This window comes from Dermacentor albipictus, chromosome 5 (assembly GCF_038994185.2).
Source record: "Dermacentor albipictus isolate Rhodes 1998 colony chromosome 5, USDA_Dalb.pri_finalv2, whole genome shotgun sequence".
NCBI lineage: Eukaryota > Metazoa > Arthropoda > Arachnida > Ixodida > Ixodidae > Dermacentor > Dermacentor albipictus.
In genome coordinates, this window is record NC_091825.1 from 8,266,886 (window position 1) to 8,294,176 (window position 27,291).

Consider the following 27,291-nt stretch of genomic DNA (forward strand, 5'->3'; position numbering starts at 1 on the left):
GAGTACAGAGCCGTCCACGTGCCTACCAGTGAATTCATAGGCTATCACTTGCTTCCATCTCTGGTTTACCCCACCTAGCATAAACACCAAAGCATGATTGGCTGGCTCTTCAGGCTTTGAGGGCAACGTCGTTCCTCCCAGAAGCACGTCTTCGCCACGGTCGAGTTCAAATCCGGGTGCTATCTCCATTTCATCTAAAAAGAGAACGCAGTCTTTCTCCACGTCCTCCATTCCCTCTGCTTTCGACCTCATGACGTCGATCACTTCATGCAGGATACCTGGCAGAAACTTCAGGCCCTGAATTCTTCTTGCTAACGTTCTGCTGGATGGAAGAGGGTAGCCAATCTTTCTGAGTGTTTCATACCCGGTGGTTCCACAAGCAAATTTAATTTTTAGACCTTGCTTTACTGTTTGCGCTGACCACGAATTACCATGATTGTTGTTCCGAGAAAGAGCACGAATTTGGTCTTCATTTAAAAACTTCGTATTTCGTGAGAAATTAGTTGCCTCTTTCTGCAGCTTGCGTACCTGCATCTGTAGTTTTTTGACAGTGTTCTTAGATTCGTTATGATGTTGTCTAAGCTTATTATTGGCTGCTGTGAGATCTGCAATCTTCTTCCTAAGCTCAGCTGCCTCAGAATCGAGGGGTTGGGTCGCAGTAACTATTGCAGTTTCTTGAAGCCGTGCATCCCTGGGGGTCGAAGTAAGTTGCCCATTAGCATTGTTGGTTTCCGTAGCCGCCAATCTCTCATTTATCTCCCCTTCTGACGAAGAATCAGCGGGAGAAAATTCCTGCGTAGTTGAGGGAAGAACGTTTCTCACTTCTCGTGAAGAATTGTGTGCGGCTGCGTCGTCACTGAATAATGCAGGCACGTGTGCATTTCGTTCCCTTGGTGGCCTTCGCTCTTTAGGAAGTTCTGGAAACAGATAAATAAGAAAAAATGCCCATTACATATATTTAAGATTGTGTTAACTAAAAGCAGAATAGAAGGCGCGCCAGAAAATTTAATATGTATGCGCATGAATCGTTTCCTCACATAACTTTTTCAAATGTAGATAATGAGCCGATAAGCAACGTGGTAACAAATACCAGGGTCAGGAGGCATCTCACCTTTGAATGGGAACACCGTTGGTACAGCATTAGGCTTGAGCTTCTTCCACCCATCCGCGCGGTTCTGTTCGAAGCTGCTGGCTTCGAAATGAGCCTGCAGATGAATTTGATATTGAAATTAGCGGCGCATTTCCGGCTCGATAATGAAAACAATGAAGGCAGCACGCAAGAGAACACAGTAGTCCAAATATCAGTCGAATTACTCGAATGAGAGCCTCAATCTGCACATAACATATCCTGTCTATCTCATTCACTGACTTAATCCGCCATCGCAGAACGAAGCGTCGGGTTAACAGGCCAAAGAACAAATTAGTCGAAATATCAGGCGAATTACTCGAATGAGCGCCTCAATCTGCACATAACAACGATCTCTGTTAATCTCATTTACTGACATAATGCGGCGTCGTAGGACGAAGCGTCCGGTTAATAGGCAGCGGAAGCTACCCAACGCCGCACACATGTCAAAAACAACTTCAGAAATCGTGAGTGAATTAATCAAAATTGGTTCCTGGACCATCCATTTGCACAGTAATTGCCACAGCTTATGTGCCCTTGCTTGTCCTCATGCTCTGTGCCTTGATGCAATGTTTGGGCCCAGACCGCAATTCGCTGGCAAGCGCCTAGTAAAGGCAATTACCTTTGAATGAAAAGAAGCGGCGAAAGCACGCGTGGTACGTATTCCCCAGCGGACACGTGTCGTGCAATTTCGGATGCGAACAAGCAAGCGGCAGACAATGGCCTGTACCGCGCTGTAGTGAAACTCATTTACTTTGTTTTAGTGTTTCACGCAGCTTTTTTAAGCCGAGCAAGAAGAATATTGAACGACACTTAGCTGCCCAAACGCAACAAAATACAAATAAATCGCAACAAAAACAGCACTGAACCAACATGTGGCACTTACGCTGCAGACACACGAGGAGTTCGTCGGTTGCCACTTGTCACGCTTGACTCGCACCAGCCACAGAAGCCGCCTTTTTGGGTCCCTTGGAAAATGGAACATCCTCCAACCATTTCTCGAATGGTTGGAGCACTGAGGAACACAACATCCAGGCATTCTACGCCGATGAAAGCCGCGCGAACGCAGCAGCGTTTCGAGGACGCCCGCACAGCAGCGCGGCGAAGTCGACGCGGGCAACGCAATGGCGGAGGGAGCGCGCGAAAACAGGTTTAGGCGGCGCCGGCTGGTTCAAAGGGTGACCTCACCCTAAGCGGGGGCGCGCGCATCGAGGCACCCTATTTCATCTAAACACGCTGCGCCATCTTGTGCTGCTGCCGAAAAGTCCGTGCGTTGTCTTCCAGACGTACCGAATGCTGGAAATTCTCCCCCTCCCTTGCCGGACGCTCAGTGTCACTGATACGGTTTGCGAGAAGTTCATTGAAGCGTGGCACATACAAATGACTTTCATGGTGTAGCTCACTAAAACGTTGGAGCGAAAGACGTTCATTGAAAAACGGCAGATACCTATAGTCGGATACAACTTTAGAAAAAAGGGGAGGCCCCACCCAGATGACCGAAGCGGCGAAGTCACCGGCCGTCCGGCGCATGACGTCGGTCCAGAGTGCGCGCCCATTGGTGCACCCGCCACGGAGGAGTAAACGCCCCCTTTTTTCTAAAGTTGTATCCGACTATAGTGCATTTGTGGAACAGCTTGCTAAATCGTCGGGTCTCTTTTATTCAGCAAACCGTGTGACGTAGGTTCAATTTTCGCTACAGCTTTCTTGTTCTTTGTTCGTCCAGTTGATAGTTTAGTGCATCGTTGCGTAGCTTAAAGAAATGATTGCAACTATGAAAGAAAAAGTCGCACCTCCGCCCGAAGGCGAAGCATTGACTGTGATAGCAAATGATTAGACAGCAATATCAAGCATGGATAGTAGTTTTCTTGGCCGTATAAATTAAGTAGTAAACATTATCATGCTAACTGAATTAGCAAGCTTGGTGTCACACTGTCACAGCTTGTCACCCGTTCGCCGTCCGCGCGAAGTCGTCGACGGGGTATACAAGCCGTTTGGTCGTTCCGCACTCAAGCGAACACAGCGAAGGAGTCAGAGCCGCGAGAAAGAGAGAAAAAAATATTGATCGACTGACAATGAAACAAAGATTAATATGGATGGATGGATGGATACAACTTTCTTGTACGTCGGGCAAGGCTTAACGGAAACAGAAAAAACACAAGAACACTAACACACATGCACTTATTCTAGATCAATGATGAATACAAAAGAAATGCAATGAGCAATTAATAGTGGATGTAAAAATTAACGCTACACATAAATATACTTAACGGTGGTCCACTAAACCGAGTTCAAAAGAACCCAAATGATTGCACACGCATGCTTGGGCAGCAAGTCCATGATGTATTAAAGTGGAAAGTTGGGCGAGTTGGCACACATTCGAATGGGAACAGCGCAAACAAGACAACGACGGTGTGCAAGGATACAGGACGAGCTCTGTCCTGTGTTCTTTTACTCCGTCGTAGTCTTGTTCACGCTGTTCCCATTATGAAAATTGTGCAGTTTACGGCAGAGCTTTCCCGAAGGACGCTGGCAAGCCGATTTTGTTGCGGTGGATGCGATTGCTGGGCTGCGTTTCCCGGGAATATAGGTCTGACGTCTTCCCTCGAGCAGGTTGAGCTAACTTGAGCTGAACAGCCGTGAGCTTCGTTGCAGACGTTGGTTTGTCGTCTCTTACGCCAACTAGTAAATCGCAGGTCAGACGCAGCTGGGCGGCCCAGGCGACACTGGGCGGCACTAGCCCCTTGACGCTTCTCAGCAAATTGCAGGCTCCGCTTCTAGACTCTAGACTGCCTAGCTCGGTCTAAAACCTGCGCTTAAATAACTTCTCATTTCCCTAGTGCCCTGGGTGGGAGGACGGCAGATAATGGTGACGATCCAATAAAGTTCATCCACTTGTATACTGGCTCCTCCCAAGGCTTTGGCCATGTCCCTTTTGATTACGGCCGAGGGAACGGGTGCTTCCCCCTGCTGATAGAGTTCGCGCACTCGTATTGCACCGCACACGCACGCCCTTGAGTCCGTGCCTGGCCTACATTGTTCGTTCATAAACATGGGGGAAACTACGGCAGCTGGCCATACGGCGCTGTCGCCACACATACACTGGCTGCAAGTCGTGGACACGGGATTGCACAGAGACACCCCATACACTGTCAGCACTTGGTGGACACAGGATTGCAGACACCACATACTTCGGAGTATTCGCACCCCTGCCTTCTGGGTAAGCTTCTCAATACACGCGTGGGGGAGAGAATACACAAGGGTTCATACAAAAAAAAGCTTTCGGGGTGTCACGGTCGCGCCGACGACAAAAAGGCAATAACGCCTAAACCTGCTTTCGACCCTTTTGGGCCGCTTTCCCGAGTGGTCGGTTTCTATTACTACGACCTTTCGGCGCCCATTGGTCGGTGCTTCGCCAAATTGAATAACGCCGCACCATCACACACTCTCTCACAGGCAAAGAAACACATCGGACTCCATGAACGCGGACACTCGCTGTGAAAACGCTGGCGCGAGGAAGAGCGGCAGCAGCAGGGAGCGAATCGACCTTCGTGCTGCGTTTCAACGCGAACTTCAACGAGGACCCAGCTCACCCGAAACTATCAGCCTTCAGCACACCTAGACTCTGGGCCTATCCCAGGCAGCCGCCGCCTGAGCAGAATTCCGCGTTCGCCTCTCCCTCCCCCCTCCCTCCGGTGCCTGGCGCGCGAGGGAAGACAGCACCGTTCCTTTCCGCCGTCCTACCTTGAACGCGCGCAAGATCCATCCACCATCCGCGGCTCACCATTGCACGCTTTCACTCGCACACACAGCATACGACGCGTGGCCTCGATGTTAACGCACTGGGATTTTATACGGATCATCCCGTCGACACCGACGAATGGAATGCAGCTGGATAGTCCACACAAGTGATCGCAATAATAAATAAAATTCATTGCCCTAGTGTGTGGTTACCATGAAATCCAGTGCAGTGTGGACAAGACAAGGCCACGGAATAAATTGGTAGCGGAAACAGAAGGCCTTTTCAGGGTTAAGAAATCATGCGAATTGAAATTCGGAGTGGTAACAGAGGTATCCCTTGGGCCAGTTGGTCAGACATACTCATATAAGTATTGACACGTGTACTTATCTTTATCGGGCGAACACGTTTCGCCGCTGTGGCGTATACGTTAAGGCCTGGTACGCTTGCTTGAGCGGGCGGAAGGAACACACGAACACAAGATGCAGCACACACGTAACATTCATTCAATAGGCTATTTTAGCAACAGGGAACACACGGTAAGATTCAACACTTATTACACACGGAATGCGTCCTCCCTTGCTAAGCTTTCCGCTCGCACTACCGCGTTAACTAACGCCTGTGCGGAGATCGTCTATACGCTATAGTAGGGGCGCTTATAGTACCGGTTCTGTTCCAGGCGGGTAACGGCGTCCCCCGGTCTGTGGTCCGTCGTGTAATCTGGTCGTCTTCAGTCTTTGCTGGTGTCCGGCGTCACCGATGCCCCGGCCGACGTGACGAACGCGTGGTCGCTGAGGAGCTGTCGCGCTCCGGCAGAGCGGGGCTCGTGCCGGCTGGCGCTCCCGGTGCGCGCCGGCCCAGCTTAGTTCTCTAGACGGGACGGTGGCTGGCTGTAGCCAGCCTCCACGCGTCTACGTTCAGCGGCGCAAACGCTGACGTGTCCTGGCAGGTAGGTCCGGGCCAGCGCTAGTTCCGTGGACGTCGGTCATCTGCTCGCCGAGCCTGGTACTCGGGCGGGACGTCGATGCGTCGCCTAGAAACTGGGGCAGGACCCAGAGAGGCGATCTCCGGCCGTCTTCTCCTGGAACGCTGCGCCCTGGCCACCACGTCCTTCTCTGCGCGCGCCCCTTCTCCAAGATGGCGGCTCCACGCGCCCGCTCCACTCTTTCTTCCTCGTCCTCTTTCTTCGTTTACGCTTGTCACACCTGACAATGACCCCCCTGTTTTCCGAGTTTTCGCTCCGCGAGAACCTCACTCACTGCTCGTCACCTCTTCGGTTTACACGGACACTGCACTTCCACTTCACCACACCACATATCACTTCACTTCGCCACTTCTTCGTTCACACGTGACTGCACTTCACTGCACTACATCACATATAACTTCTCTTCGCCGTTTCTTCCTTCACACCTCACTGCACTCCACCGCACTTCACTGCACCCACACGCACATCACGCAAGTTTCGGGCGAGTCTTAACACTACGTCAATGTCAACGGTGCCACCATTCATACAGCACTGTTCTACTTTGGTAGCGGCACCTTGTGGCTTCCTAAAAGATCACTCTACTCATAAAATCCACACCCACGTTGTCTCGCCCTTTAATATACTGCACCGAGAAGTCATACTCTTGTTACACTAGGCTCCAGCGCATGACTTTGGCGTTGTTGTGCTTTACCCGGCTTAGATACTCTAGTGGCTGATGATCAGTTTGCACAACGAACTGAGTCCCATATAGATAAATATGAAATCGTTTGACAGCCCACACTAAAGCATAACATTCCTTTTCTACTGTAGCGTAGTTCCTTTCCCGGTCATTCAACTTTCGGCTTGCATAAAGGACAGGGTGCAATACACCATCAGCCTCCTGCAACAGCACAGCCCCTACACATTTTTCCGATGCATCTGTTCGCAAAACTAACTTTTTCTTGAGATCCGCTGCCCTCAGAACCGGAGGTTCCGCCATACATTTCTTTAATCGTTCAAATGCGTGCTGATGACATTCTGACCAGGGTAATATATTTGGAGCATTCTTTTTCGTGAGATCGGTAAGGGGACTCACTATCTCCGCGTACTGAGGAATAAACTCTCCATAGTAGCCTGTAAGGCCTAAGAAGGATCTCAGCTGTTTCTTGTTCACTGGTCTAGGAGCACTCTGGATCTTCTCTAAGGTGTCTGTATGGGTCGCGACGTGGCCCATGCCCAACGTGTGACCAAGGAATGTAATTGCATGGAACCCAATTTGACATTTGTTTGGTTTAACTGTGATCGCCGCCGCGCGAAGCCTATCGAACACTTCCTGCAATGTTTCCAAGTGTTCCTGCCAGGTATCTGTCGCTACTAAGATGTCATCTATATAGTGTTCCACATTGTGCAGTCCCTGAAATAGTATTCGCCTAAGTTTAGTAACCGTCTGTGCAGCAGTCTTGAGTCCGAATGGCATAAACCTGAATTGAAATAACCCCCGCGCACATGAGAAGGCTGTTTTTTCTTTCGATTTCTCGTCAAGTGGTATCTGCCAATACCCTTTAGTTAGGTCCAGCTTAGAAAAATACTTTTTCTTGGCAACCTTCGCAAAGACTGCATCCACTCGTGGTATCATCGACCAACACCTTATTTAGGCGCCGAAAATCGACACAGACTCTGTTAGACCCGTCGGGCTTCTTTACCACCACCAGAGGCGAATAGTACGCAGAGGTGGAACGCTCGATCACTCCCAGTTCTAACATCTGCCGAATTTCGTTATCTATGTCCTCTTGCACCGCTAATGGGAGAGGATACTGTTTTACGTTGACTGGCTTGTCAGTTGTTAATCGAATGCTGCACTTGAGCACCGTCGTCTTGCCCGGGAGATCCGAGAATATCTCATCAAACTCTTTTAGCACTGTCTGCGCTTCTTCTCTTTCCACCTCCCTTAAAGTAGGGTTTATCACCACCTTCTCTCGACCCATTGTTTTCTTGCTGCTGTACGTAGGGATTTCTGCTTCGTATGGAGTTTCGGCGTCCGATTCTGTGATGACCATTCCTCCAACTTCCTCTACATTTTCTGGTTGTCTCAACTCGTATCTTTTCAGCATGTTGACGTGAAAACTTTTCTTCTTTCTCCAATTTCTAGTTCGTAGTCCACGTCGCTTACTCTCTTGCTCACATTGAATGGTCCTTTCCAACTCATGGTGAGCTTGTTGGTGTCATTCGGAAGTAGCACCCGTGCCATGTCCCCAACCTGAAGAACTCGTTTCCTGCTTTTCTTATCATAATATTTCTTGTACGATGCCTGGGCTTCGGTAAGACTCTCTCGGGCGATCGGACAGGTTTCTTCTAGCCTATCTCTCAATTCCAATAGATAGACATACGAGGACTTTTGCTCTTCTTTCAATTTCGTGTTCGACCGCATTTCCCGCAAAACCATTAATGGTCCCCTCACCGCTCTGCCATAGATTAACTCGAATGGTGAAAATCCAGTGCTAGCCTGCGGCACTTCCCCATATGCAAACAAGAGTGCAGGTAAATAGCGATCCCATTCCTTGGGTTTCCCTTGACACAACTTGCGTAACATGCTCTTGAGCGTGCCATTCAACTTTTCTACCAGCCCGTTACACATGGGGCGATATCGCGTCGACAAGAGGTGTCGTAGCGACAACAGCCTACAAATCTCTGTCATCAATTCTGATGTGAAATAGGTTCCTCTATCCGTCAGTATTTCCTTCGGGGCTCCATACCTAGTAAAGATTTCTACCAAAGCCTCAGCAATTGTTACCGTGTCCACCATTTTTAATGGGACAGCGTCAGGATATCTAGTGGAAACATCCACCATCGTGAGAATGTACTTGTTTCCTTTATTTGATGCTGGGTTAATAGGGCCTACAATGTCCACTGCGACCCTCTGGAAAGGTTGCTCAATAATAGGCATAGTCCCTAGAGGTATCTTTGATACCAATCCTTTTGGTGTGGTTCTCTGGCATATGTCGCAAGATCGCACAAACCGTTTAATGCCACTTTGCATGCACGGCCAAAAGAATTCTTCTGATACTCGGCTGGTCGTCTTTCTTACTCCTTGATGGCCAGCCATTATAGTGTCGTGCGCCAACTCGAGGACTGCTCTTCGTGAACTCGCTGGCACTACTAGCTGTCGTGTTTCTCTTTCATCGTGGGTTCTGGCTATTCGGTACAGTAATTCTCCAACCTTCTCAAACTTATGTACGACCCCGCTCTTCTTATTCTGAATCCATTTCCCTAAAATATAAAAATAATGTCGCAGCGTACTGTCCGCTTCTTGCCTTTTCTTCATTTCTGTCGCGGTTATATCGATGTCGGTGCCTGAAGTATTCTTTATACCGACATCTTTCCTATCCTGGTTCCTTGTGCTTTTCTCTACTGACAATATGCTAGCTTCTCCGGTATACGGATCCGAACTTCTTTCGTTATCTCTGGCCCCGGCTTCGGTGGATTCATGCTCCATCCTACTTGTAATCTGGATATTGGGAAAACTCCAGAGGGGATCTGGATCATCCACTCTTCTGACTCCTGGCACATTGCCAAGAATGACGTCGTAAAGCGGTTCTTTGACGCACCGGGCTTCAATCCAACCACAATAATAAGGCGTCAAATGCAACACATGAGCCATAGGCATTCGCCTTACTGTACCATCCGCCAATCGAATTGGTGTTTCTGTACCGGTGATATCTCTGTCCGGCACCATGAATTGTCTTACCAGAACAATGTTGGACCCAGTGTCTCTGAGTACAGACACTTTTCGTCCCTGCAGCATTCCCACTACTACTGGCATCGAGGTTTCCGGGTCTTCCGACCTCGGAGCCGTCGTGACGGCGCTTGCCTTGTCACTGGCCTCCTTCTGTTCCATTTGCGTACTGTCAACACCAATGGGGTTTTCGCTCACAACAATGCAGGCACTCTTATTTTCCGACTTAGCTCGGCAGGTTCGTGCTGTATGTCCATGCCGTCCGCACCACTCGCACTTCAACGTCGAACTGCGAGTGCGACCCAAGGGGCAATTCACAGCCCGATGCCCTATCCTCTCACACATGAAACATTTGATTGTGCTTCGAGTCTGTTCTCTCTCATCTGGTGTCTTTTTATCTTCCTTCCCCTTTCCCAAATTCTTTTGGCCTTGGGCTTCTAAATAGTGGTTCCGCCACCGTCCTCGCCACCGTCTCGCCAAAGTTCCGCCAGCGTCCTCAAGTTGCGTTCTTTCAGGAATATTGCCACGCCCTGATGACATGATGCTAGGAACTGTTATGCAATCATGTTATCCCTCAAGTCTTCAAATGTCTTCTCTATGTTAGCCATCTCCAACCAACGATCAAAGTAGTTGTAGATTCGAGCGGCGAATTGCTAGCCTGTCTCGTTATCGTGTGGCTTGAGCTTCGGAATTTATCCCTGAAACCTTCGGCCGTCAGTCTGAAGCGTTGTAGGAGAGCCTTCTTTACCTTGTCGTAATCTAGTGCGTCAGTCGCTGACATCCGGCTGTACACGGCCAACGCTTCCCCCACGAGACACATACTCAATCCCGTCGCCCAGTCACTCTTCGGCCAGCCTTGTCCAGTTGCTATTCGCTCGAAACGCTGCATGTAGGCATCTAGGTCATCTCGCCTTTCGTCAAAAGGGGCGATAAGCTTTTTGGGACACACTGTCGCTATTCTCTGAGGTAGCACGTCTGAGCTATTTCCTGCCCCTTCTCCACTGTGACTCATGCGCAGCTGCAATTTCTTTTCTGTAAGCTCTTTTCCCAAAATCAAATTCCTATGTGCACGCTCGTCCGCATCCTTCGCTCTCTCCTCAGCTCCCTTGATTCTCTCTTCCTCTTCCTTCGCAGCCTCTCGGCCCTCGGCGCGTTCCTCTCTCAATCGCTTCTGCTCCTCGTGATACAGTGCTATTATGGCCTCAGCCGACATGCCCGCGGCACTCCCTGCCGTCATCAGACGTTCAAGGTCCATTCCGCTGCTCAAGACACCCCGAGGCACGTGACGAAGTTAAAGGGATCCTGGCAGGCTCGCCAATGTTGTCGCGCATACGTTAAGGCCTGGTACGCTTGCTTGAGCGGGCGGAAGGAACACACGAACGCAAGATGCAGCACACACGTAACATTCATTCAATAGGCTATTTTAGCAACAGGAACACACGGTAAGATTCAACACTTATTACACACGGAATGCGTCCTCCCTTGCTAATCTTTCCGCTCGCACTACCGCGTTTACTAACGTCTGTGCGGCGATCGTCTATACGCTATAGTAGGGGCGCTTACAGTACCGGTTCTGTTCCAGGCGGGTAACGGCGTCCCCCGGTCTGTGGTCCGTCGTTGTAATCTGGTCGTTTTCAGTCTTTGCTGGTGTCCGGCGTCACCGATGCCCCGGCCGACGTGACGAACGCGCGGTCGCTGAGGAGCTGTCGCGCTCCGGCAGAGCGGGGCTCGTGCCGGCTGGCGCTCCCGGTGCGCGCCGGCCCAGCTTAGTTCTCTAGACGGGACGGTGACTGGCTGTAGCCAGCCCCCACGCGTCTACGTTCAGCGGCGCAAACGCTGACGTGTCCTGGCAGGTAGGTCCGGGCCAGCGCTAGTTCCGTGGATGTCGGTCATCTGCTTGCCGAGCCTGGTACTCGGGCGGGACGTCGATGCGTCGCCTAGAAACTGGGGCAGGACCCAGAGAGGCGATCTCCGGCCGTCTTCTCCTGGAACGCTGCGCCCTGGCCACCACGTCCTTCCTTGCGCACGCCCCTTCTCCAAGATGGCGGCTCCACGCGCCCGCTCCACTCCTTCTTCCTCGTCCTCTTTCTTCGTTTACGCTTGTCACACCTGACACCGCCTAACAAATATTATCGCACAGCGCAGGACGCGCCTGCATGTAAAATAAGTTTCTGGAATGTTATCGATGGTTCCTTCCACTGTCTTTCACCGCAACTTGTATAATCCGATTGCATGTGTGCGCGACGCAAATAATGTGGAACTTTGTGGAAGACACGCGGGTCCCAGCGGTTAATCTGGAACATTCGACGACTGATCTATAAAAGCCGACACGCTTGACCCGCTTATCAGATTTTCGACGATTGCCGACTGTGTTCGCCGCTATCGTTGTGCTTTAAGTGTAGCCTGTCATTGTGGGCACAGGTTTGCCCAATAAAAGGTAATTTTGTCTTTCACAGTACTGCTACTGTGTTCTTTAACGTCACTACCACGTGACAGTATCAAGGGTGCTGCGACCGGCTAGGGGGCGGCATCGACCTTCGAGCCTTTTCTATTTTCCTGCGTCAAATCTGCTTTGTGAAGCTGACAGCACGTCACACCAGCAAAACCCAGATGGCGTCGAGGCCCGCCGTAGAGTGCGGCGACTCCCTTCAAGGTGGCAACGACCACAGGATTCTGTAGACGCGGCAACCACCATGATGGCCAGGCTTCCTGTGTCACTGCAAGCTGACCGTCACGCAGAGCCCACTAATCGATGTACTGGGCCAATGTCTTCCGTGGGAACGATGTCGACACCAGGTTCCCAGATTTCCACTTGGTTTCGCCATATGTGGGCGCCATTGTGAAAACACTGGACGCGGGGTCCGGAGGATTAGTGCGACGTCATGAGAGGTATTTTGAGAATGATTTGATGGCTATGGTGGGCCGAGACATTGTTATCGGACTCCCTAATCTAGTTACCTAGGGAAATTAATTAAGTGCATTAAAGGCGGAAGCCTTTTACGCAGTTAGGTGTGATGACGTGCCCTGACATACTCTCCCAGAAAAATGTTGCCTGATCTGACCTGTATCTCTTGCTACGAGAACGATTTACTGCGCTCCGTGCTCCGGCCAGTACGAGGATCCCTTGTTCGGTAAATAAGTTTGCCTATCCGGGGTGCATAAACCTCCTCTTCGGTTTCTCCATCCTCTCGACCGCGTAGTCATCGCGAAAGAAGCAACCCTCCTCAAGAAAGATCGGACGACGGTGTGGGCCCGCTAAGCATCTGTGTGACAACGCGGTAGCGTAGGCCAGCTACCGTTAGGCAACGCACCGGTGGCGTAGTCTAAAGAGCGACCCTGAGTTGACCCCAGACTCCGAGACCACGACCCCCGAATCGTAAAAGGCGCAGAAAAGAGGACGAAGAAACACACAACGGGACTGTCGTTGCGAGTTTCTTCGTATTCGTCTTTTTTTTCGCAGTTTTATACCTATTTATGGCTGCAGGCGAAGTGGTTATACGTAAGGTCCAGCGAATCGCTAGGCTCCGAAGCTGACGGAGCCTAGCGTGCATTCAAGTGACAAGCAAGCTCACCTTGAGTAGAGGCATAGTCGCCGCCTCACCAGGCATGTGTCGCAGATATCCAGATAGCGCGAGTCCGGCGTTTTCCTCAGGCGACCTGTCACCGGGAGCCAGAAACACGTAGGCCAGCAGCACGGCCAGGTCCAGAACCCGCGGTCCACCGTGTACGTCACCCCAGTCCAGCACGCCGTAGACCTCCTCGTCGCTCTCACTCCCACTGTCGTCGCCCTTTGGGCGCGTTAGCACGTTGTTCTCGTTGAGGTCGCCGTGAAGGACGGCTGCACGCGAGAGTTGTGCAGCATCCAGATCACTGGGTTTGTCATTGCTTGCACGGTAAAGATAGATCATGCGGGCCACTGGAGATGTTTTCCAGTCCCTCCACGACTCTCGACTGCATTTCCGCTTCCTTTTTGAAAGCCCTAGTTACGCAACAAGGATTAAAACAGCCAAAATTGAAGTCTTTATATTTACACTCGTCATTCAGCACCAATCTTCCGCCATAACATTTCATGACACGAGTATGTGCGAATGACAGGCATATAGTGCTGAGTACGAGTTTCGCTATCTACACCCATGTGCACTCTCTAAGAAAGGTGTCATAACAATTAGCAAAATCTGTCTTGGCAGCTACATAGAGGTTAAGGACTAATTTGAAGCTTAACGGACGTATTTTCTGTGCTGCAAGATACAAGCTCATGTAAGGTTTCTTATGAAAGCTTGCAGTATAAAAGCCAAAAAAATATAGTACACACCCAGTATGCGAATCTGCGCTCCTTGGAGACAAATGCTGCGGTGATAAGCGTTTGCCTGATCCATATGTTGCTTTCCGTGAAATTATTCGGTTCTACTAAGACATAATCAATCACGTTAAACGTTGCAGCGGTATCACAGAGCACGCGACACACCTTTCTGTTAAGTGCCAGTCCGCGCACGTAGGTAGCAAGAACCGCTCGGTACGATCATTGTTTCCTATACAAAAGAGAAAACAACTCAGGAGGTTCCGCAACAACCGTAACGTTGCCAGCTTTCTAGCTCTGAGAGCCTCACACTACCTTGAGCATGGGCGCCTTGTTGTTTTTCTAGTCGCTATTACTCGCTGATTTCCCACTTTCCTTTTGCGAGCGCCTTTGGGTCTGCATCTTCCTTTGGAATATATACGAGAGCAAGGCATGCTACAAGTTCCTCAATGAGCAATAAAAGTTTGGTTTGGCCTTCTTTATTTATTCGATAAGTATAGAAATGGCAGCGCGAAGAAACGGTCACGAAAGAGGGAGCTGGTTCTTTCTCACAGTTGCCTGAACGCTTTGTTCTTTCCTGTACCCACGGTGTCTTCATTCAATACCTGACGTTTCATTTATTTATTTATGTTTGTCATGCTCTCACGGCACCGAGGGGCAATACAGATAGGTGTGGAGGTAGTTAGCTTCACCTCCTATCAAATTAGTGGCGTCAGAGATGGTGGCGGGAAGGCGGTTCCAGTCGTTGGAATAAAGGAGTTAGATTGGCGCTGCTTAATGGGACAGCAACATTGTACCGGTTATTGGTGCGGGATGGCACGTAGCACGGATGATCAACATGTTGTTTATAGAAGTGAGATTAGTGTAAGGTGTCTTGTGGAAAAGCCCCAGGAGTCAGCGGCGAGAAGGCCAAAGTATTCATTCATTCCTTCCTAATACACTGGGATGAGGGGAGTAATGAGAAAGAATGCAAGCGAGCGACTGGGTTCTCCGTAGACTCAACAATATCTGTAAGCTCATGCTCAATTTCGTTCGAAACAGTGCTCAATTTGTCAGGAATACGTGCGTTCATCAATCAAATTTTTACAGCGGAGTTGTCTTAGGCTAGTTTCCAGCGTTGGGTAATGTGCATGTGCAAAAACTACCATCATGTGGGCGCGTTTACGGGGGTATAAACCATTGCTTAAGGTGATATGAGCCTGTAGGGGGCGTGGCCCTATAGGCGAACGATGTAGTTTATCTCAGTTCCGTTTCACCCTTAGAGTGGATAGGTCACCTGTCGTCTGAACTGCGGAATAACAGCGCGGCGAGAGAGCAACGGCGGGAACAGGACCGGATATGTGCGAGGCGACTGCGGGTGGCAGGCGACGAAGCTCATGCGCCAAATTGAGCATTGCGAGGCGGAGAATTCTGCCCAGCGACTTCGGCGCCATTGGGTCAACGTCCATCTGTTCAAGGGTGCGAACGCCAGGTTCCAACTCTTAGGGGGTTACCTACCCTGACGTGGTGTACGAGTACGACAGGAGGCTCCCACAGAAGCTAGCGTACGTGGCGTTGAGTCTCTGTACCGACGTTAACCATCTCTACGTTGCCAACGCCAAGGGTGAACGCATGTTATACCATGCCAAAGAAAACTTGCATCTTGACCTACAGGACGAGTACAGCCACAGACCATCTTCCTACTGCAACCAAGGCGTGCGCTGCTCGGCTCCTCGAGCGGCGTTCGCTCGCGCTCGCCGCGTTGAACGTGAGCTCGCTGCGTCTTCGCGCCACGGATATCGTCCACGACGCCGTGCTCAGAGACATGCCTCCCTGTGCCCGTCCGGGGCCTGGAGGGACGCCATGTTTCAGGTGGATGGCTACATTCGCGTCGTGTGCGACAGGTGCGTCGTTACCCGAGCGGGCGGCGTTGCCCTCTACGCCACGAACGACAGCGCCGCCGTTGCGCCCGATGCCTTACCGACGACGGGCCTTGCCGTGGAACGTGCCTACATCGTCGCCACCGTATACGTTCAGCACGGAACGTCAAAGAGGAACCCTGAAAACTTTAGGAACGACACATTTGGGTGGATCCACCCGGTCAACCCCAGTCCCATCATCATTGCAGGCGACCTTAACGTCGACATTTCTCCTCAAGAGGGAAAGTAGCGTTTCTGTTAGAAAGGTTCGGCCTTCAATGTTACACCAAGACCAACGTCTCCACGAAGTGCCATCGGTCGTGCATAAACCTAACGTTCGCCAAGAGCACCTCTCGGACCCTCACAGAGCCCATAGGCGTCCATGATAGCAACCATGAAGCCATAATTACAGTGGGCACGAGATAAACGTAAATATAAATAAATATAAAAAGTGCATACTTCTTTTATATTATTTTCTTGTTTTATTTTATATTTTTTCTCGTTACATACAGGTGCGCTGGTCATCCACCACAGGGCGGAATGGCTCTGAATCTTTTCACGGTATATCGGTAGCCCGAAAAGTGAGCTTTGCACATGTGACCCGTATGCCGATGCAACCGTCGATGGCTTGCGCTTCGCCATTGGACGCAAACAGCGATTGTGGTGCGGCTGCACGAACGCACGATAACGAAACTTACTTGTAATTAAGCTGATTTCGAAAGCACCCCAAATTTTCCAATTCCAAAACCACTTCAGGTCCCTTCATATACCTCGTGGCGTTTCCATATCAATGTGTTTCATCAGGCCTATGGGCGCTAGAACTACTGAATGATCTCAGAAATTGTGCGGGCTATCCACTCATGAAATGTAATTCAGGCGAGATTGGAGGAGGTAAAATATTAATCCATAATTTATTGTCGAATAGCAAGACCCGAGTGATCAGGACACAAGCCGGAGCCACAGGTGCCACCGTCAAAATTGACAACTTTATTTCCTGTTGCATAACCGGCAAACATTCAAATTAGAACAATTTTAGAACGACAACAGTGTACTGTTGCGCTTCTAGGTTCACCTGCGTCTATGACATTGATGGAGTTTATGTTCAAAATGATACGTCATGCTTGAGAAGCAGTTACGTATTGAGTGCATTTCCAAGCAATTACGGCTAATCAGGTGCTAAGGTGTTTTTCTTTTTCATCTTCGCATCTCAATTTATGCAGTTGCTACGCAGACATCAAGTCCGTTGAACTCTGAATGTAAGGTATGTCACATACGCAACATCGTACACAACACGATGCATAGTTGCGAAGAATTCGCAGTGATATTTCTGTGCGTATACTGCACGTAAGGCGAACGCTACTTATAAACCCCCCCAAGTTCGCATGTGCGTAGTTCCCGACTGACCCGTGGGCAAATAGCGGAGCTGTGGTTGCAGTTGGGTGAATGCCGCAAGCACGCTGTGCACCAGTGCCCTGTCTTGGTGAGTGTCAACAGTGTTGTCCACCAAGCCGACCAATTCGGTGACGCTCCACAGGCTCCATGGAGTGTAGCGGCTCAGCAGCGTTGGGTATCGCTCAGGCTCCTGCGAAAATTACACCGCAACTCTGTGAGAAAATGCCATAGCGCGATGGTCGGACAGATTACGACTACAGCATCTTGTAGCAAATATTTTCACACTACATTCATTTGTCTATCGCTCGCACGAGCCTCGCCCGCTCGGAGTGGCCTTCCTCCGTAATTGGCCAGGCAGAATAAATTGAATAAAAATTGACTCTTCTTTTAATGTAAGAGCACTGCAGCAGCCATTGAAGCGTGCTGTTTGACGACACGAAGGCGACCTGGTGGTCGTCTTTCCTACATCATAGGAGTAACTAGAAGGTAATGAATCCTACAAGGGATGTTGAAACCTGGGAATCGATAAAAGTCAGGACCACTAAAACTATTTCGACGGTTTCTGCTGACGCAAACCTCTCTGGGAAGGTGACCTCCATGAAAAGTTTACATTAAGGCAGGACTACGCTTGGAGCGCAGCTGCACTCCCTACTTGGTAAAGTCCGGAATTTGCCCTGGGGGGATCGACTGCGTGATTTACTTGGAAAAGATCGTGTACTTTTTCCAACCCATCAAAAAATTTGACGAGCAAATTTGCGCGGACAGATCTGACAGCTTCCTTGAACAAGAGACTTCCGACGCAGAAACATTCAGCAACAAGGTTGTGGTGGCACAGCCTCGCTAATGTTTCGCAGAACAGCGAATAGGCGAGTCTGTATAAACGTTTTCTGAAACGTTACGCACATCTAACGTGACGCCTTGCAGGAGAATGAAGTTACCAAGGCTTGAGCGTGCGGAATGACACGTACGTTGCCGAGACTGGCTTCGATTTTGGAGCCAATTAGGATCTGCTGTCCACACGAGAGTTAGAGGACGTCAAAAATTTTTATTACTGGGAGAGTTTCTCACAAGGACTGGCTGCGGCTGCAGTGTCTGAATCGCTAGTGAATGATGAGATGCTACAAAGATGAAATGAACAAAGATATGAAACCAGCAGGCAATGGCAGCCAGGAAAATGTGTTGTAAGGCTGTTTAATTAACCAGCCAGAATGTTGCACGATACACAGACAGGTCTGTTGATCAAGTGTCGGGCACCGAGAGCGCGAGCTCTGTTCTCGAGCGAGGCGTTGACAGTGCACCTGAACCCCCCCCCCCCCCTCCCGGAGAAGAGGGCGCCATCCTGGCGACTCAAGGGGAGGATAGGACGACCGGGTTGTGGTAAAGTTTGAGTCGCTGTACGCTCCATCTCACTTCCGCGGTGCCTTAAATCAGCGGACAGCGTGAGACTCGGCAAGGTAATTTACAGGGGACGTCTGTTGCACGACGCGGTAGGGACCATGGTACTTAACTAGGAATTTAGAGGAAAGACCGGGGACGGTGGATGGCATCCAGAGCCAGAGTAAAGATTCCGGTTGATAGGAGCTGGTGGGTTGGTCGTCATCGTGACGGAACTTTTGCTGCCATTGGTCTTCAGTCTTAAAAGAGCGGGCTAGCTCACGCCATTCCGCGGAGTATCTGGAAGCTTCATACAGGGGCGTGCACTTCGATGGGTCAGGCCATTGGGGGAGAATCCTTCGAGGGTGCAGGAACATTCATGGCCACACACGAGGAAGAATAGGGAAAAACATGTCGTGGCCTGTGAAGCGGTGTTGTGTGAGTAGGCCACACATAGTATTACGAAGTCCCAGTTGATGTGGTCGACGCAGTGTACATTCATAGCATATAGCCCAAAGTGCAAAGTCGTTAGTCTGTGGTTGATAGCCAATAGTGGTGCGATGGACAGTTTAGCATGCAGTAAGGAGCTTGTTCCACACACTCCCACACTTCTCCAACTACCCCGGTCATGTGCTAATTGTGGCCATGTTGTCCCTGCAAACTTCTTAATCTCAACCGCCCACCATGCTTTCTGCCACCCCTTGCTGCGCTTCCCTTCGCTTGGAATCCAGTCCGTAACCCTTAATGACACTCGGTTATCTTCCCTCCTCGTTACATGTCCTGCCCATGGCCATTTCTTTTTCTTAATTTCAACTAAGATGTCATGAACTCGCGTTTGTTCCCTCGCCCAATCTGCTCTTTTCTTATCCCTTCACGTTACACCCATCATTGTTCTTTCCATAGCTCGTTGCGTCATCCGCAATTCATTAAAAGTCATGCATAATAATTCAGTTCGTTTCATCGTACGTGACTACAACAAAACTGCAAGTGTGTCTGCCATGAAAAGGAACCTTGCTATAACCCTACTTTTGTCTCGTCGTAAAATCGCACGTCTAGTCCTTTTTCATAAATTACGCCATCATTCAACACTTCCCAACAATTTCATTTTTCAGCCAGAATACGTATGGCCTTGAATCGACCACCGTTATGAACTTGATCTTGAATCATGTCCCACCAAAATTTCTTGCAGTAATTTTTTCTGCGGTCATCCACAGAATAGAACCGTCGTCCTGGTGAAGTTGTATCCATTTATAATAATCAAAGATTTCGAGCAGCTCTAGCTAACATTGTGTAATTCAAGCATTTCTTTTGTTGTTGCTACTGTATGGTTGCAACATAAGTGCATTTCTATTTACCGCTTTGCTATCTTAGTTTGCTACCAATTTATCATGACGTTGTTAACCCTAGCTAAAACTGTGTAATCAGAAGCTTTTGTACCAAAACGTTCTAACTGCTTATATTTCTTCCTTTCTCGTTTGCTGTAACCAACTCCCTTCTTTAATGCCTTTGGCCCTGAGAGTAAGAATAAATAAATAAACTGCACAACCCGCCGTAATTGCTTTGTGGCTCTTGGGTTTGGCTGCTAAGCACGAGATCGCGAGATCATATCCCAGCCACGGCGGCCGCATTTCTATGGGGGCGAAATGCGAGAGCACCCATGTATTCAAGAAACTAACCTTTTATTAGGCGAACCTATGACAACAAAAGCAAGCGACACTGGAAGCACATCAATAGCGGCCCGCACAGTCGGCGATTGTCGAACTGCGGGTCAAGTGCGCCGGCTTTAATACACGAATCGTCTATGTTTCTAGCGTAATCGCTGGTGATCGCATACCGTCCAGTAAATACTACACTATTCGTTGCGGCAGGCTGCCGCAACAATGCAGCACGGCGAGCCTTATGGCGAAGTTCATTGGGAGAACAGGGGCACTCAAAAGCACGTTGAAAGTGCTCCTTCCAGTCGCGTCGTGTTTAAATGGTCAAACAGGAGTGGAAGCGCCGTCATCCAGTGGTAGAAGAAGAGCAGTTTCGCTGTGCCGAGAGCAGCCGGCAGCAGTTCGCACTGCTCCCGCCTGAAAAGTGGAGTACGGACAGATACTGGCATTTCTAGTCCACCTTGCTTCGCGTCGGATGCGCGGGGGACCGCGGTCTTAGCCTTGATGAAGAGCTTGAGACGCTCGACGGTGACAGCAGCTCAGCTTCGGTTTCGAGTAGCAGTTCGACGGACGACAGTAGTAGCAATGATGACAACTGCGAGTGATGTCTCAACAGCTGTTTTTGTTGCCGGAGCAAAGACCGAAAGTGGACTAATAAATTGCAAAGACTGTCTCTTCCTACTCCGATGAGGGGGTGCGTTATTCAGCGTCCGAGGGTGGTGAGGTCGTTAAAGTGCCGGTTCTTTCTTCCTAGTTAAAAAAAAAAATTAGGCATCACGCGGCCAATGGCAGACCTCTTGGCAGCTGAATTGCCCTAAATACAGGATGCGCTGAGCTTCAGAATTTATGATTTCAGATAATTTTCGCAGGCGGAAACGTTGCGGGATGCGTCGGCGTTGTACAAATGGATGTTATGCGCTGTGGTGAACATGGTCGCAACACGGTTACACGTGTTTTGCCGCTTTCCCCCAGAGAATACTGAGACGTCGATTGCTTGTGTCACACGGTACATTTATCCTCACACGTCCCCCTCAACCTGTTCTCCGGATGTAGGCCTCATTCCAGTGGCGGGTCGAGTATTCCGGCTCTCACTGCGCTGCCACCCGACTTCGCACTGCACCGCGCTCTGCTCCTGTTCTCTCAATGGAATTCCACATTAGTGTGCAGCGGATTGAACGCCGGGCCACGTCCCGAGGTTTCCAACTGCGATCCGGGACTCGTCCCGGCTCTCACCACCGCTGCTGTATTGCCAAGCTCGGGCCACCTCCCTGAACTAATGCTCCCAACCTGGGCTTCGTCCTGGCCCTGCGTCCCCTGAACCTGATCGTCGCTACCCAGGTTGAACCATACTATATGCCGGAGCTGTCTTCCTGAGCCCGTGCTAGGTCCTGGCTATCGTAAGTCGACACGGCGTTCACTGTCGTCGGAAGCCAAGTTCGCCAAGCCACGGTGCCTGAGCTCGTAAGTCTGAACTGTGAGTGCCTCATTTTTTAAGTGATGATCCACCCAATCGTAGGAAGTGCTGTGCAGGTAGTGAGTGCCTCAGCGTGACTGTCGCTGCGTGGAACCAGAGCCTGTGTTCCGTGTTATCCTTCGGTGTTACTAATGTTATGTGTTACTCCCGTGTTGTTCTGGGAAAAAAAGAAAGTTTCAAGCTGTCAAATCGAGCATAATAGGGTGTTAGTGAGTTCGGATGATGCTGTCTTGTGTGCCGTGTTATTGCAGGCGTTATGTAAGACGATGGTTTCATTTCAAGCCTATTGTTCAGAAGAATGGAAAGCCTTAGCAGCTTTCAGTGTGATTCAAGAGTGGGTATGAAATTTTCTGTCATAATTTTAGAGGGAGAGTGTAGCCTTGCGAATTTGTGAAATATAAACCTAACTGCCTTTTTTATTTTTTTTCAAGACGCCTGATATTTGACTTAATGTAAGGATCCCATGACATACAACCATACTCTTTGGTCTAATAAATCAAAAATAACAGTAATTTCACAATATGAGGGCCATTTTTCAGTTTGTGTCTTAGGAATCAGAGTTTGTGGAAAGCAGAAGAACAAACTTCAACTTTCAACTTTATTTCGCATTTTCCTTCTTACAGCAAAAGAAAATGTAAGGGCAGGAACAAAAAGCTGCATAATCGCAGCTTGACGATGTTCCTGTCCGCTGTCTCTGACGAACAGTTGCAGCATATTCATAAAGAGAATCTGTTACAATTATGTTAATATGTACAAAACAATTTCATAATATACAGACATCGATATTCACATCAGAACATTTATATACATATATTCACATGCGTATCTACACCAACTCAGCATCTATACATATTTGCATCTTTACATATAGGCATACATCTGTATGCAGAAAAAGTGCAGGAAAAAAGATCATGTACAAATGATAAGCGACACCTGAAAAAATAAGCTTTAAAAATACCAACGATTCTGCTCAGAATGTAACGGCAATGTTCAGCGGAACAAAAAAGAAGAAATGCGGAACGATGGAAAAGAGAGATTTGGAACCTGATAAAAAATAACATTAAAAAAAGAAAAAGGAAAAATTGCAAATGTTATCATTTGTAAAATTTCACCATTAATAAATAAATTTAATTTCAGTGCCTTTCTCGTAATAGCATTTAGTTCGGTATGGGAAGCATGTATCCCGTTTAATATTCTCGGCACCTGGTACTGCAATCGCTTGAAACCATAATTAGTTCTTGTGAAAGGTAACACCCACTGGCTCTGTTTTCTGAATTGATATAATGCTTCCCTTGATTTGACTAAGTTGCACAAGTTTATGAAAACGTTGTTGTTACAGTAAAAATAATTTTTGCTTTTTAAGACTAGGTTATAATCATAAAAATATTCAATAGGAAGCACGTTAAGAGCACGAAATATCTCGAGTGTATGTGCATCAAACGGTGTGTTGACAACATGTCGGACAGTTTTCTTTTTGTAATGTTTTTAAGCTTCGTATGTTTGCTTGCGATGTCGTACCCCACACTAGATTACAATAGCTATCATGTGAAAGGAAGATACTGTTATATAACATCAGTTTTACCTTAGAGGGCAGTATGTGTCGTAATCGACAGATTATTCCACATGCTCTCGCCAAAGTGGACATAACACGCTCAACGTGTGTATTCCAAATTAAATGTTTGTTAAAAATTGCGCCTAACGTTTTGACATTATCAACTAATTCTATCCTTTCTGTGCCGATGTAGTGTCTTAGGGCCTTTACCGTTTCTAATGTATATAAGTGACATCGTAAAAACCATAACTCCTAGTGTGCAATACTGCAATACTGTTCTTTAGAACAGCATTGCAGTTTACTTGTTTTTGTGGTGGCGTAAACAACACAGCCTTGTTTTATTCGCATTAATTGCTGAGTTTAGATTACTCCACTTTTGTAATAAGTTTAAAGTGTTATTTGCCATATTTGTAAGTTGCGCAATATCAAGTGATCTGAAGAAAAGGCTAGTATCATCCGCATAGACTATGAATTGTGCATGTTGACTAATATTCGTTATGTCATTAATATAAATGTTAAATAAAATCGCTCCGAGTACACTTCCTTGTGGAACGCCTTGTGTTAGTTCTCTTGCTGATGAAAGGTTTGATCCAATTGCGACGCACTGCCTTCTGTGCTCAAGATATGATTTCAAATGTTTGAGGGGAATCCTGCAAAAGCCATAATGATTTAATTTTGAAGATAGGGTTTGCTAGTTAACCGAACTGAAAGCCTTGGAAAAGTCAACGAATACACCCATGGTTAACATATTGCTCTCAAAGTTATTTAAAATTATTTCTTTTTGCGTTAGCAAGGCAAGCTCTGTAGACATTCCCTGTCGGAAACCAAACTGAGTATCTGTTAGGATGCTATGTCTATCACAAAATGACTTAATTCTCGCGCAAATGATCTTTTCGAGCCCTTTCAAAATTACGGGAAGCATAGATATTAGCCTATAATTTGTTAACGCGTTTTTGTTTGCGGACTTAAATATAACAATAATTTTCGCTTGTTGCATTTGCTCAAGGAAGACGCCGTTTAATAAGGAAATGTTAAAAATGTGTGTAAGCACATGTAACAAAAGCTCAAGCACAAATTTAATGGTTTTAATCTGCAATCCATCTATATCGCGCGATGTACTGTTCTTTAAGGACATAAAGGTCGAGTATACTTCATCTGATGTAGCAGGTTCAAAAAAAGCTGTGTCAGCATTGGGAGTACCCAGGAAGGAAGTCGCATTTATATTATGGGCGCTTAGGGTTAAATACGTAAAGTGTTTGTTAAATGTGTCAGCTAATTCTTCACTACTAATTGCTTTGTTATCAATTGTCAGCTCTAATTCCTGCTTACTATGAGGTTCCGGCAGTAGCAGTTTATTTACTTCATGCAAAACGACATCGCTCCTAGTTCCCACTCTATCAAAAACGTTTTCAAAATTTCTGTTCTTGGCATTTCTCAATAATTTATTTAAAGAGTTTCTGTATTTTTTAAAGGAAGTGAAGTCCGCAGGATCCCGAGTCTTAAGAAACTTTGCGTACAAAGAATTTTTTCGCGGATCATTCTGAGGCATTCATCAGTAAGCCATGGTTTCCTAATGTTTCTCGATATTTTAATTTTTTTGTACAGGAAACAAACCTCGTAACCTTTTAAAAGTGTATGGATAAATATATTATACGCTTCATTTGCGTCTGTGCAGTCAAGTACAGAGCTGAGGTTAATTTTTTGTATTTCCGTGCGAAAATAGTAAATATAAAAAACTAAATGTAACTAATGTGCATGTTCCACGACAATGTGGAAGTCAAAGTAACACCTAAGTATTTGTAGTTGTTAGTCTCACTCAAAGCTGAAGAACCTGGCGTATAAGAAAGTTAGTAGGTTTTTTTACGAGTAATACGAATACGTATTTATCAGCGTTAATAAACACACCCAATTCATTATACCACTTCAATATGTTATTTAAGTTCCTTTCGAGGACAGCCTGATCATTCTGACAAGTTATATCACTGTACAACATACAACCATCGACAAACAGTCTAATTTGCACACTAGGAGTTATGGTTTTTACGATGTCACTTATATACATTAGAAACAGTAAAGGCCCTAAGACACTACCTTGGGGCACCCCTGATGTGACTGGGAGAGTGGCGGAGCTATGTTCACCACTTGTAGCGTACTGAGTGCGTTTGATCAGGTAAGCAATTATCCAGTTTATGAAAATGTCAGGTATGCCAATAATTCTAAGTTTGAACAATAATTTGTCGCGCGGAACCTTATCAAAGACTTTTCTGAAATCTAAAAATATTACATCCATTTTGTCATTATTGTCAAGAGATAAAGCAAACGAATAAATCAATGACACCAATTGCGTTACAGTCGAATAACTCTTTCTGAAACCATGTTGAAACTCCATGAGCACATTGTTTTAAGCCAAGAATTATTTTATGTAGTTTCACACAATGTGCTCCGAGAGCTTGCAGCATTGCGATGTCAGAAATGGGACGATAATTTTGTAAACTTAATCGATCCCCTTTTTTAAATATTGGAACAACTCGGGCCACTATCCATTGATCAGGCAGTTGTGCCGACAGCAGAGAAGCAGAATAAATCCTTACAAGAAAGCTGGCAATAAGTTCAGGATAACATCTTAGAAAGATGTTTGGGATTTCATCAGGGGCGCAAGAAGCTTTGGTTTTCAGGTTTGCCAACATGTTGACAATTCCAGCGTAATAGAATCCACATCAAATACCTGTTTTAATGGAATCATAGTAATGAAACCATCTCACACAGTAAATACACTTTGAAAGTACTCATTAAAATGCTGTACTATGTCTTCGTCATTATTTATTGATGTGCCCTCAATTATTATCTGTGAAATCGGTTTCTTTCCTTCCTTCATATCGTTCCAGAAATTTGTGGGATCATTTTTAATGAAGTTGCGCAGAGAGTTGTTATAATAGTAACTCTTTGCAGCAGTCACCTTCTGTTCGAGAGAGTTCTGCGTCTCTTTTGTTTTAACATGATTCCCATGCTTTTCTTAACCTTTTTACCTTGCGTTTAATATGAATAACAACGCTTGTCATCCAAGGTGTATGTTTGCGAACTTTTTTATTTTTACTAGGAATTAATTTGTTCATGCAGCAGTGGCACATAATTTTGAAGCGATTCTACAGAGAACAGGCATCAGTAATGCAAAATCAACAAGACAGTTTTCCATGTGCTCTATGATGGACACATCATCGGCATGAGAACAATCTTTGTAGCTAAGCAGTGAGGAATAGTCTTGCGCCACCTGTAACTGGTAAGCTAATGCTCACCAGGCGGTGGTCGGAAAGTCCTTCTTCAACACAAATAAAATCTTCCTAAAATTCCTGGCTAAGAAATACCAAGCCGAGAATTGAACTGCAAGTGCGTGTGTCGGCTCGCGAACAACCTGCTTCAAGTTATAACCTAGCATACTATTGAAGACAATGTTGCTGTGCTTGCTGAGCGTGTTTCCAGTATTAAGGCGCTCCCAATCGATGCTCAGTAAATTAAAGTCACCCGCCAATATAATCTTATTCTTTTTGTGCCTATTCATTTCATCCCCTAATTTTTGTAAGTATTCGGGAGTAGTATCCAGTGGCCTGTATATGGCGTAAACAATAAAGCTGTGACTCCAAGAGCTTATATTGACGCGCAAACATTCAATCTCAGGGATACCTTTCAAAAGATGGGCAGAAATGCCATTTTTGATCAGGACGGCAACACCACCACCCCCTGGCGCCAGTCTATTCGGAACACTGTATAAGAAGGAGGAAATATATCATCACTTATTTCATCATGTAGCCAAGTCTCGGTTAAGACAGTAATTTGAGGATCGTGCTTCAGTAATAAAATTTCCAACGCATCGGTTTTATTTTTAGCACTGCGGGCATTGCCATTAATCAGTCTGAGCTGCTTATGTGGCTTTTCGGGAGCACGTCAATTCTGTGAGTTTGAAGAATTGTTTAGTTCGTTCGTAGTACAAGTCCGAATGGAGCTTTGGGGGAATTTGTACGCGTTTGTTTAGGCATTCATCCCAATAAAATGTATCCCTGCCAATCTTAAGCTTATCATGGATGAATGAAGCTGT

The 27,291-nt window shown here is 47.4% G+C and overlaps 1 protein-coding gene and 1 long non-coding RNA gene across 2 annotated transcripts in view; both read right to left on the minus strand.

Moving 5' to 3' along the window:
• The window catches only part of LOC139059839 (hydroxylysine kinase), a 345,249-nt gene that overhangs the window by 12,111 nt on the left and 305,847 nt on the right, over positions 1-27,291 (minus strand). The window contains exons 7-8 of the mRNA XM_070538251.1: positions 17,159-17,336; positions 13,132-13,397 (exon numbers count right to left, since the gene is read on the minus strand). Of these exons, the coding sequence (XP_070394352.1) occupies positions 13,132-13,397; positions 17,159-17,336 (444 nt within the window). The remainder of the gene's footprint in view (positions 1-13,131; positions 13,398-17,158; positions 17,337-27,291) is intronic.
• LOC139059840 (uncharacterized) lies at positions 780-2,313 on the minus strand. Its single transcript, XR_011514381.1, has 3 exons — positions 2,013-2,313; positions 1,112-1,205; positions 780-917 (listed from the first exon to the last, which is right to left on the minus strand). It is a non-coding gene; the product is annotated as an uncharacterized lncRNA (long non-coding RNA).